This window comes from Lethenteron reissneri, chromosome 46, assembly GCF_015708825.2.
Source record: "Lethenteron reissneri isolate LAM-NWPU_2019-01 chromosome 46, ASM1570882v1, whole genome shotgun sequence".
Lineage (NCBI taxonomy): Eukaryota > Metazoa > Chordata > Hyperoartia > Petromyzontiformes > Petromyzontidae > Lethenteron > Lethenteron reissneri.
This window is the reverse complement of record NC_083824.1, coordinates 4,320,079-4,332,021: the sequence shown is the minus strand read 5'-3', so window position 1 is coordinate 4,332,021 and position 11,943 is coordinate 4,320,079. Positions and strand designations below refer to the sequence as shown.

The 11,943-nt window shown below is 49.0% G+C and overlaps 1 protein-coding gene across 1 annotated transcript in view; it reads right to left on the bottom strand.

Annotated features, from left to right (window-relative positions):
* Nucleotides 1-204: 204 nt before the first annotated feature.
* LOC133354099 (ceramide synthase 1-like) overlaps nt 205-11,943 on the bottom strand; it is a 31,327-nt gene continuing 19,588 nt past the window's right edge. Inside the window, exons 5-7 of the mRNA XM_061570672.1 lie at nt 7,255-7,402; nt 5,652-5,812; nt 205-3,583 (exon numbers count right to left, since the gene is read on the bottom strand). Of these exons, the coding sequence (XP_061426656.1) occupies nt 3,532-3,583; nt 5,652-5,812; nt 7,255-7,402 (361 nt within the window). The 3' untranslated portion in view covers nt 205-3,531. The remainder of the gene's footprint in view (nt 3,584-5,651; nt 5,813-7,254; nt 7,403-11,943) is intronic.

Below are 11,943 nucleotides of genomic sequence, written 5' to 3'. Positions count from 1 at the left end.
GGATGATCGATACACATTCGGGCATTTTGTGTTGCTCAGCTGGTATGGTGAGTTTTGTCACAACTGGTTTAGGTTCTGTGTAGTTTTCATAACAGAACACATGCCGTGTCCTGGGATGGATTGGCCAGGGTGAATAAAACGTCAATTTGCTTCCCCAAATATAAAACACGAACGCCAAAAACAAAGTGGGAAAAACACACAAAGTTCAATGTTTGTACTGTTTAATTCCTGCCACGGTTTAATACAACAAAACACCGCTGTTCCAAACGCCCGTTCCCGATCAGTAACACTGAAAGGGGGTTTAGGGATTGAAAGGGGGACACGTTTACTGGGGGAAATTCTCTCCTAGAGAGAGAGAGAGGGCCACAGTGAAGACCGGACCGCAACTAACACACCGGGTTTCACTGCACACGATTCACGCACTGCGGTGCGACTTTGCTAGTCATTGTTCACAGGAGTTCATCACCGCTTTCAGGCCCTGGACTGGACATCTGACCGCTATCTCTGCGAGACGACCCGCCACTCGTCTGGCCAGCGGTCAACATGGACACACCCTTCATTCATCAATCGTCCATCGGTGTACGTCTAACACACCAACATGCTCATGAATGCAAATTATTTAACCAGGAAAGCGTGAGTCTCAAGGCTCTCTTTTCAGGAAGGTCCTACAGCTTTTGGCACGTTTGGCCAATTCCATGAATGAGTGTTTGCCCTTATTCAAAACAAACACCAGACTACCAAGTCAGGGGGGGGGGGGGGCACACACACACACTCACCACTGCCATCTCCTGGCCACAACACCTGGCAAGCCCCTGGTGGTCACCCATCCGAGACCTCACGAGGTTCTAACCCGCTTGGCTTTTGAGGTTGGGCGCCCTTATGCTAATGTGACTGTAGATTTGGTCATCACCAGACTTGGAAAGGTTGCAAAAGCGTCGTGCAAACTCTGTCCCACACAATTTCAAGTGCCCCCCCCCTACCCCCACTATTAATCTTCTCATAGCCAAGCCCGCTCACAACCCGTCCCTCCCATCCACAGCCCCCCCCCTCCTCCGATGGGGCTTAATTAGAGGTCATTGTGATTAATGGGCCAAAACCAGGAGCCGAGCTTGACGATGCCTTGGGGGATAGATGCACGCGCGCGTGTGTGCGTGTGTGTGCGCGTGTCTTGTGTGTGCGCGTGTCTTGTGTGTGCGCGTGTGTGCGTGTGTGTGCGTGTGTGTGCGCGTGTGTGCGCGTGTGTGCGTGTGTGCGCGTGTGTGCGCGTGTGCGCGTGTGTGCGCGTGTCTTGTGTGTGCGCGTGTGTGCGTGTGTCTTATGTGTGCGCGTGTGTGTGCGTGCGCGTGTCTTGTGTGTACGCGTGTGTGCGTGTGTGTCTTATGTGTGCGCGTGTGTGTGCGTGTGTCTTATGTGTGCGCGTGTGTGTGCGTGCGCGTGTCTTGTGTGTACGCGTGTGTGCGTGATGTCGTAGCCACCCCTGCATGGACCCCCCACCCATCCCAGCCACCCCGCCTGGCATTGGCGGCTCTGCAAATTCTAGATTTGAAGCTTTCGTGACTGCAAGGATTCATATTCTTAGTTTTTTTTCGGTAAAGTCACGTAGGTAAAAAAAAATTAATTAATAAAAGTAACATAATTTATTTTATTTTTATTTTACTTTTATACATTTTTATTTTTTACCTACGTGACTTTACCGGAAAAAACCTAAGAATATGACTCTGCAAATGTCAGTGATGAACATGAAATCGGCGCAAGAGCGAGAAAGCCGGGTGGTGGTGGTGATGATGGCAAGCAGCTTGAGGAGCCCCAGCACATGATAGCCAACCGAACGCGAAGCTAATGCCTAACCCCGGGGTTGCCACTATATTAAAAAAACTTTCATGATCGCGATACGATATTAAAATTAGGATGAGTATCGCAATAACAGTTCCTTGTACGATTGCAATTTGTTTAATTGTTGTTTTCATTGATTTGAAGTCCTTTGATCAAGAATTAAGAATACTGCTCCTTCAAAGATCTTCGACTGCAGTTTCGCTCAACACAATCCCATCACGAGTCGACGGAAATTGCCAGGACTTAAAAATGTGTCCGATTGCTTATAACGGTGGCGTTACATAACCAACTATGCCGTCGATCCGAACCATGTAATAATCCTTCTGGAAGGAAAATAAATATTGAAGAATGTTTTCTGATGAGGCAAGATAATAGTGATATATCTTGCAAAGCGGGCAGTAAGATTATCGCTGATTTAATCATGTGTGACATCGTTGTAGTATCGCCGGAAACACAACCGATCCAGAACCGACAAGCAACACTTATCACTGTCACGAACCATTCAAACATTGACCCATCGATTAAAAAGCGATCGTGCAGCTCATGATACATTTAAAAAAATTATGCGTGTAGTAACTAATAATGCAAATCACGTCGACGGAACGACAATCAAAACAAACAAGCCACAATGGGAATTTAAAAAACATTCGTAAAAAAAAACGTTACTCAGAATCCTAACAATTCCTTGAATCACACGTGAAGTGGAGGTGAATTGTTACCCGTCTACCTCGTGCTGACCTTAGCCCTAACCCCTAACCCCTGACAGCCCCCCACTCCACTAGCAAAGGACCCCCCCCCCCCCCTCATTTTCATTTCGTTTGCTTCTCAATTTGTGTCGTTGTTGTTCGAAGGAGCCACGCTCGCACGCAAAGGCCGGGATCGATCCACAAGAGGGCGCATTTGTTCACTAGGGGCAGAGGGCATGACAACACATTCGCTCCTGTTGTGGCGAATGTGCAATAACAACCACGGGCTCCAGATGTCTCTAAAGAGCAGCTTCAAACGAGAGGGGCGGGAGGGGGGCCATGATTAACTCTCACGCTTTCTCTGTTTCCTTTTTTAAAACACATGAAGCAATATTTTAAAAAAATGACACGTACTCTGTAAACAGTGTCGTCCGCTGTGCGGAGAGAGATGTCAATTAAAAAACACGTGAAGTTTACTCACCACAACGGTGCTCACTAAAAGGGGTTTGTCATTGACAGAAGTCTGCCTGCTGAGGATAAAAAGACGTCGCAATGGAAGCGTCCGTCTCCAAGCACGAGACCGCTGCTGGAAAACAAAACAATTTTAAACCTCCCCCGCGTCTTCGTTTTTGACTCCGCGAATTCCGACTCTTGGCACAAGTGCGCCACTCCCCCAGCCAACAACAGCATGGCCACACGCCGGCTGGAAAGCAAATAGCTGGACGGAACGCCAGTTTTTTTTTCTTCCTCCCCAAACACGAATTATGAAAGAAAAAAATCCCCACCTCGATTCAAATGAAATGGTCCGTGACCAACTCTCACACTTGCAGACCGGCAGTCAGCTGTGGAGCAAACCAAATCCCTCGGAGGAAGGGGGAGGACGGTGGCTGTGGCTTGGGGAAAGAAACTTTGGGGTTTTTTGTGCGGCCGGATCCACCCCCCCCATGGTTTTGTCGGAGACGCGCAGAGGGAGAAGTCGCAGGGGCGCCTCCGAGCAGCGTGCGCTTCGCACTCACTGCTGCTTCTTGCCACCGCCGCTTTGCAGGCCGTTCTCCTGAGCCTCGCTGCACGCGACGGGGAAGGGGGAGAAAGCGCCGATGAGGTTTGTGATTTCGGCGCGAGCTTTGCCGAACACACCGATAAATCCGCACGAGACGTACACAACAACAACAACGGAGGTGGCACGCGCGTGCTCCACAAAGTTCGCCAAGCCAACGAGGGAATCTGTCGGAGGGGACGCGAGTGGAGGCCACAGCAGAGCGGTGTGTGTGTATGTGCGTGTGTGTGTGTGTATGTGCGTGTGCGTGCTTCGGGAGGTTATTGAAGGTGGACCGATTAAAAAAATTATGACTTAAAAGAGCCGTACGAGAGCATATATAGATTTTGGAAAGCTGAACAGGACGGTGCAAAGTCAACATACCATTATCCCTTAAGAAGAGTGTTTAATCGGTGTATATTACCTGCTATGACGTATGAATTGCAAATACTGGGCATTGACAAAGTGTCCGCTTGCGGTTACAGCGAGAAAACAGAAAGATGGTCACGTGGATTAGAGAACTTTTTACGTAGAACTTTTTTCGCACCATATGTAGCCAAGCGTGCTAATAGGAGGTGCGGAGGGGGAAAACAACAAACTAAACACAAAAATCAGTTAGAAAGAAATGAGTTCCCAATCTAGACGATTTAAAAATGCATAGCTCCAGTGGCTTCCTAATATCGGAAGGAAGAGCGTTCCAGACGGCCACAGGAGCGCATCTGAAAAGCACGCCATGCGGTGACCACCGCCTTTGTTCGATGGCCAGCCAAATGCACGTTACAGACGTCGCGTTGGCCAATGAGGAAACAACGTGGGCTGGGGCAGGACACGTTGTCGCTGGAGCGGACGATCGACGGCCGGCGAGCGAGACTGACGACAGGGTGGCAGCTAAAGCGGGGAGGACGGACGCCCCGAGGCGACGTCCACCACGGAGACGGAGCGGTTAAAACCGCTCGCGTGCCGATGCTCAATCGCTCGCCGCTATATATCGCAGGACCACGACGGATGGCATTGGCTTGGGGAGGCATTAGTCCAGGTGGTGAAGAGATCCGGGATGATCGTGATTTGAGGGCGGGCACAAGCCGGCATGAGTAGGTTAAACGTTGAGTTTTATAAGGGCACCACGGGGTGACCAGCCCCTCCCCACCCAGCCCCACCCTTCCCATCCCCCACCCAGTCCCACCCTCCCCACCCAGCCCCTCCCCACCCTCCCCCACCCAGCCCCTCCCCACCCTCTCCCACCCAGCCCCTCCCTGCACGATGGACGGACAGAAACAATAATCCCCTATGGGCTGGTGGAACCAGGAGGTTCCTACCAGTATAAATAAATAAACATTCTAAATCATGACAATTACAAAAACTGGTGCGCGGTTTCAGTGCCGTTGTCCAAATAAATAAAATGCGCCTCCACTTCTGGATTGTTCTGATGGCACAGCCGTGATAGTGCGAGTGGAAAAATCCGGGATGGAGGAGGGGAGTAAAAAGCCCATTGACTAAAAAAATAAGCGTGCACATTTGGTATTTGGTCTATTCTACATTGCGCAACGGCGAGTTCACGAAGCCGCTGTGGTCACACACTTTGCAATCTTTGCTCAACATTTCCCTCTTGAGTTGACAGCTGCGGAACCGGTGTTGCGAGTGAGAAACAAATGACAAACGGCGATGGGTGGACGTGCGGCCTGCGGTCTTCAGTGCGATCAACTTTTAAACAGAGGTGCGGTTCATATTCTTAGGTTTTTTCGGTAAAGTCACGTAGGTAAAAAAATTGAAATTAAAATTAATAAAAGTAAAATAAAAAAATAAAAAAATAAAAATTCACGACGTTTCGGAGGCAACACAAGCTTCCGTCTTCAGGTGGAACCGTCACAGCCAGGACAGCTGTATCAAGTAAATGAGAGATTACAAGAGCTACCACTCCGTATATATAATGGTTGAGGGGGGAAGGGCCCGGAAAGGCACACCATCCTACCCATGTGCTCAACCGATTTTCACTCGATTGACGGAAGGAAAAAACTGGGAAGAGCCACGCGAGAGGTGCAGAGGAGCGAAAGATGGATTCGGATGGAAACTGCGGCGAAGCGGCCTCGCTCACTCACCCTTTTCCTTTGCCGCGTTTCGCGTGAGACCGGCGCTCCCCCTGCGTCATTGCCTCCCCCTCCGGGCCCGTGCTCACTCGCTCATTCACGTCGAACTCGCGCAGATCGTCCACTTCCTTCATCTGCCCCGTCAGCACCTTCGCCACGAAGGCCACGATGAACTACGGGGCGAGGGGGCAGGGGTGAGGGCGCCGGTAACAGGGAACAGATCAGACAATAAAACGACACCTCTGCCACGTGTTTATGGGCTTGGGCAGGTCGGAGTTCTTAGATTGCTGTTGCCCCCGCCAACTTTGCGGCTAACTGACAGGCAATTTTCTTTGCCACGTGTGCCCTTTGTATTTACCTGATAAGCTTACAGATTAATGCTGCATTTCCAGAAGGCAACGAAACACCGCATTCTGAGAATTCACAGCGAGTCCGTAACCTCGTTGGGTTTATTCGGTTTTTTTTTCCCAGCGCTTTGCCTATCTGCGGCTGTGCGACGTCTGTACGGGTAAAATAATTGAGGTTTTTTCTTTCTCTTTCCACATTTGAGAGTCCAAACGGTTAAAACCGGCAGCTATTACGGCCTCTGATTAGATGTTCCGATGTCGGCTGCGTGGAGTCTACACAAGCATGTATTAGACAAGAAAGGTCAACCGTACATTTGTATCATTACCCACACACACACACACGCAATAGTTATCACGCTATCTACTGGACCGACTGTTCCTGTCAATTATGCAACTTAAAAAATAATATCTATCGTCTATCAGTGTTGCCGTTGCAACAGCTTATTGTGCATACAATATTAATGAGGTACAAAGTGTGCAGCGTGTTCTTGCATAAACGCTCTGGACACACCACCTTGAATATGCCCGATTTCGTCAGAACTCAGGTCTTGAACCTGGCTAGTGGCGGGACGTGATAGGCTGGGGCTGTGAGGTGGCCAGCAGGTGGCAGTACAGCAATGGATTATTGAATCCATCCGTGCAACGCTCTGCGTGTTACCCCCAGGGTTGCACACGCTCGGCCGCCTCTGTCTCCCCAGTGGCGATGTTTACATTCCGGTTAGCACGGTTGGGGCTGCGTACGGTGCGACAGCAGTTCAACATACATACACACACCGCACCGGGTACGTATTTGAGGCCGAGTTGACCTAGGGAAGGGCCCAGGATCGGCTCAGATAATCAAACTGAGGTCGGCCGGGTCCATAGCGCAGCGAGGTAAACAAGACGGTGGTCACTGCATCGCGCCGCTCTCAGATGCCCTTCTGCGGCCGTCTGGAATGGTCTTGCTTCCGATATGCACTTATAAATCGTCGTCATCTAGATTGAAAACTCATTTCTTCAGCACTGCTTTGAGTGTTTAGTTTGCTGTCCTTGCCCCGCAACTCCGATCAGCGCGGTTGTCTATGTACGCCGCGAAAGAAGTTTTACACACACGTAGATACGTGACTAGCGGACTGCAATTAGAATACCGAGGGTCGCCGGTTCGACTCAATCTCCCGTGCTCGACAGTTGAATAATGGGGCGAGTTTTTTTTATTTGACAAGAACCTGGGGGGGGGGGGGTGGAGCGGGCTGGAGGGGGATGTCAGGGGGGGGGGGGCTCCGACTGACCGAGAACCAGTAGACGTTCATGCCGGTGAGTATGATGAGCAGGGTGTTGAACAAGAAGTAGAAGGGCATGTTCGGGATGACGGTGAGCACCGTGACGGCGGTGGTGTGCACCACCTTGAGCGGGAACCAGTAGAGGCGGCACACGAACCTGCGTGGCCACGGCACCACCGGGGTGGGGGGGCAGAGTGGGGGGGGGGGGGGGGAGCAGACGGTGGGCAGAGGAAACGTGCGGCCACTCCGCCAAACCCGGAGTCGCATCGAGAAACTTACCACGGTGAGGGGCGGTCGATAAATGTCAGGTTTTTTTGTTGTTAAATAGGGCCCCACGTGAATAAGTAAAACGTAACAAAGCGAAGCGTTTTGTCTCGTAAATATCAATAACAGCAATTATAATAATTGCGGAGCGTCGTTTGTGCAAATTGCATCGCGAAATGCTGCACGGCGAGAACCACACTGGCGTAAAAAATGGCATGACAACACCACAGAGACACACAGCATGGACACAATACAGGGGCAAGCAGGTGAACACAACACGAACCAGCAAGAACACCACAGAGACACAAAGCATGGACACGATCAGGGTACACAGGTGAGCACAACACGAACCAGCAAGAACACCACAGAGACACACAGCATGGACACAATACAGGGTACACAGGTGAACACAACACGAACCAGCAAGAACACCACAGAGACACACAGCATGGACACGATCAGGGGCAAGCAGGTGAACACAACACGAACCAGCAAGAACACCACAGAGACACACAGCATGGACACAATACAGGTACACAGGTGAACACAACACGAACCAGCAAGAACACCACAGAGACACACAGCATGGACACGATCAGGGGCAAGCAGGTGAACACAACACAAACCAGCAAGAGCACCACAGTGACACACAGCATGGACACAATACAGGGTACACAGGTGAATACAACACGATCCAGCAAGAACACCACAGTGACACACAGCATGGACACAACACAGGGTACACAGGTGAATACAACACGAATCAGCAAGAACACCACAGAGACACACAGCATGGACACAATACAGGGTATGCAGGTTAACACAACACGATCCAGCAAGAACACCACAGTGACACACAGCATGGACACAATACAGGGTATGCAGGTTAACACAAGACGATCCAGCAAGAACACCACAGAGACACACAGCATGGACACAATACAGGGTACACAGGTGAACACAACACGATCCAGCAAGAACACCACAGTGACACACAGCATGGACACAATACAGGGTATGCAGGTTAACACAAGACGATCCAGCAAGAACACCACAGAGACACACAGCATGGACACAATACAGGGTACACAGGTGAACACAACACGATCCAGCAAGAACACCACAGTGACACACAGCATGGACACAATACAGGGTATGCAGGTTAACACAAGACGATCCAGCAAGAACACCACAGAGACACACAGCATGGACACAATACAGGGTACACAGGTTGTTAACACAACACGAATCAGCAAGAACACCACAGAGACACACAGCATGGACACAACACAGGGTACACAGGTGAACACAACACAAACCAGCAAGAACACCACAGAGACACACAGCATGGACACAATACAGGGTACACAGGTGAACACAACACAAACCAGCAAGAACATCACAGTGAAACAGCACGGACACGATCTGTCGAACAGAAAGTAGTAATTTTTGTATAACTTTAGTATATATTCATATAATTTTGATTCATGTGTTTTTTTTCTGACTGTACGGCGAACGAAAATACACAAATGCACACCACGTTTTCACATTGAAAATAGGTACATTTCAAAATATCACTGTCCTGGTCACAAAAGCAAAGTTTGTGGGGAATAACAGCCATTTTCTGTACTTTTGAGGCATAAGCAATTAGGAAATAACACTTACTACCCAGGAACGAAATGTTTTTTTGTCACACAGTGTAATGCGCGTCTTGCAACGCGTCACATAATCCAAGCGTCCTGCATGGTCTTTCCAAACACCGCTGCCCTCCTTTTATTGCACATTTGTTTGTTTTTATTTTCTTCTCATTTGGACACAGTTTGGTTCACTCCACGTGACGACATATAACACCCGCGCACTACTTGACTGTATACATGCGCAAACATTTTTTACACCCTTGGCTTAAAGCTTTCGTGACTGCAGGAATTCATATTGTTTGGGTCTTTCGGTAAAGTCACGTAGATAGGTTAAAAGAAAATAACAAAAAAAACTAAAAAAACTACGACGTTTCGATCGCAACGCAAGCGGTCGTCATCAGGAGGAAAAAAAGAGAGGAAAGCTGCTGAGGCAGACGGTTTAAAAGGTTTTGAAGGTTTAACCAAAACCTTTAAAACAGTCTGCCTCTGATGACGACCACTTACACCCATTACATTAAAGACGGTGGTCACTGCATCGCCCTCTTTCAGACGCGCTTCCGTGGCCGTCTGGAACGCTCTTCCTCCCAAAATTAGGAAGCGACTGGAGCTCTGCACTTGTAAATCATCATCGAGATTGGAAACTCATTTCTTTAGAACTCGTTGGTTGTAGGTTTTCCCCTTTGTTCTGGTAACAAAACCGGTGTTAAGATGTTAAAACACCAAACTGAAACTTTTTACAAGGAATCATGTCTGCATTAACCACAATACTTGTGGTCAGAATGCAAACAAAAAACATACTCTGATAATGTATGCATTGTCTTTGAAACTGATTGGTCCACACACCTGTTTTGTTGCCAGAAAAAAAGGGGAAAACCTATCCTCATATTTTGGTATTGCCAAAGGAGGTCCCATGATCGTTTATTGTAGTTCATTGAGTGTCCTTCCCTGCACATCTGATTAGCAAGATTGTCTACGTGCGGTGCGAAAAAAGTTCAACATACACACATTATTCAGTTACTTCAAAAGGGCTTTCCCAGAGTTATCGGGGGTTGTTTAACCATACTTCACACTACGCTGGTCAGTGCAGGTTTAATCAAGAGCGGTGGTGGTGGTGGTGGTGGCCAACATTGGTTGAGAAATCTCTCGCCGTGGCTGGGAATCCAACTCAGGTAGCCGGGTCCGTAGCGCTAGTCACTGCGACAGCGCTCCGCTCTACTCGGTAATGATCTGGACAAATCGTAAAGAAGAATTAGTTCTCACTGGCAACGTACAATGCATTTTTCTCTTTAGATTAATAATCAATGAGTATGTGAATGTTTACTTGCCTAATCATTACACATACACTCGAAGACAAAGATCCCCCATATAGCCTTTAACAGATTACTTGGGCAAGTGCTGTTGGCGATCACCCACGATGGCCGGCACGGCACACGAGGGAGTGATGGTGGCCGCCTTTGTCTCCCTCCTGCTGATGTCTCATACACACCACTCCAAGTACTCATTTAAGGCTGAGTCGATCTATGGGAGTCTCAGGACTGGATCAGCCAAATCCCCACTCGATGTTGGCTGCGAGCGGAAATTGAACTCGGGTCTCCGCTGGGTCCCTCACGCAGCGCGCTAACCCACACAAAGACAAAGATCCCCAGTATAGCCTTAACAGACTGTTGGGGCAAGTGCTGTTAGCGAGCACCTATGAAGATCGGCGCGGCACACCAGGGGGTGGGTGGCCAGCGCCAAGCCCGGCCGCCTTTGTCTTCCGAGTTGCGATGTTTACTACACACCTCACCAGGTACTCATTTGTGGCTGAGTCGACCTAGCGGAAGCCCAGGACCGGTTCAGATAATCGTCACTGGTGTTGGCCGTGAGCGGGAATTAAACTCGGGTCACCGGGTTCAGCGAGCAACGCGCTGACCGTTGCACTATCCTCTCCCCACACGTGCACACGTAGGCATGCGCACACACACGCGCGCACACACGTACGCATGCGAATCATAAAAAAAAACTTCTAAGAAGCCGTGCTGGCAGTGGTGTACAAGTGGTGTACAAGGGTCGGAGAGCTTATCACATCTAAAAGTTAACATATATAAATATATATCTGCTGTCTTTCCGCTATGAAGTCCATTCCCTGAAATGTTAACCTAGCATATGTATTAGTTTCCTTACGTAACAGAGTACAGGCCCTCTTCTAGATTTGAAGCTTTCGTGACTGCAAGGATTCATACTCTTAGTTCTTTCGGTAAAGTCACGTAGGTAAAAAATGAAATAAAAATTACTAAAAATAAAATAATAAAATCACGACGTTTCGGAGGCAACACAAGTCTCCGTCATCAGGTGGGACCGTCACAGCCAGATTTGCTGCACTTGATGCACATGATGCAGCAAATCATAGCTGTGACGGTCCCACCTGATGACGGAGACTTGTGTTGCCTCCGAAACGTCGTAATTTTATTATTTTATTTTTATTAATTTTAATTTCATTTTTTACCTACGTGACTTTACTGAAAGAACTAAGAGTATATACAGGCCCTCTGTCAATTCACTGGTGGGTTGGGCAAGAGACGGGCCCACGGCCGGTTCGGATGTCGCTCGCCACCCATGTCGGCCGGAGCCGACAATCGAACTCGGGTCGTCGGGCTCGGAGCGCAGCGACCACTGCCCCACCGCTCCGCCCCGAATATGCGATGCAAAACAATGATTAAGGTTTGGATTTAAAGCTTTCGTGACTGCAGGGATTCATATTCTTGGTTCTTTCGGTAAAGTCACGTAGAAGGGAAACAATAATTTTTTTTATTGTTTC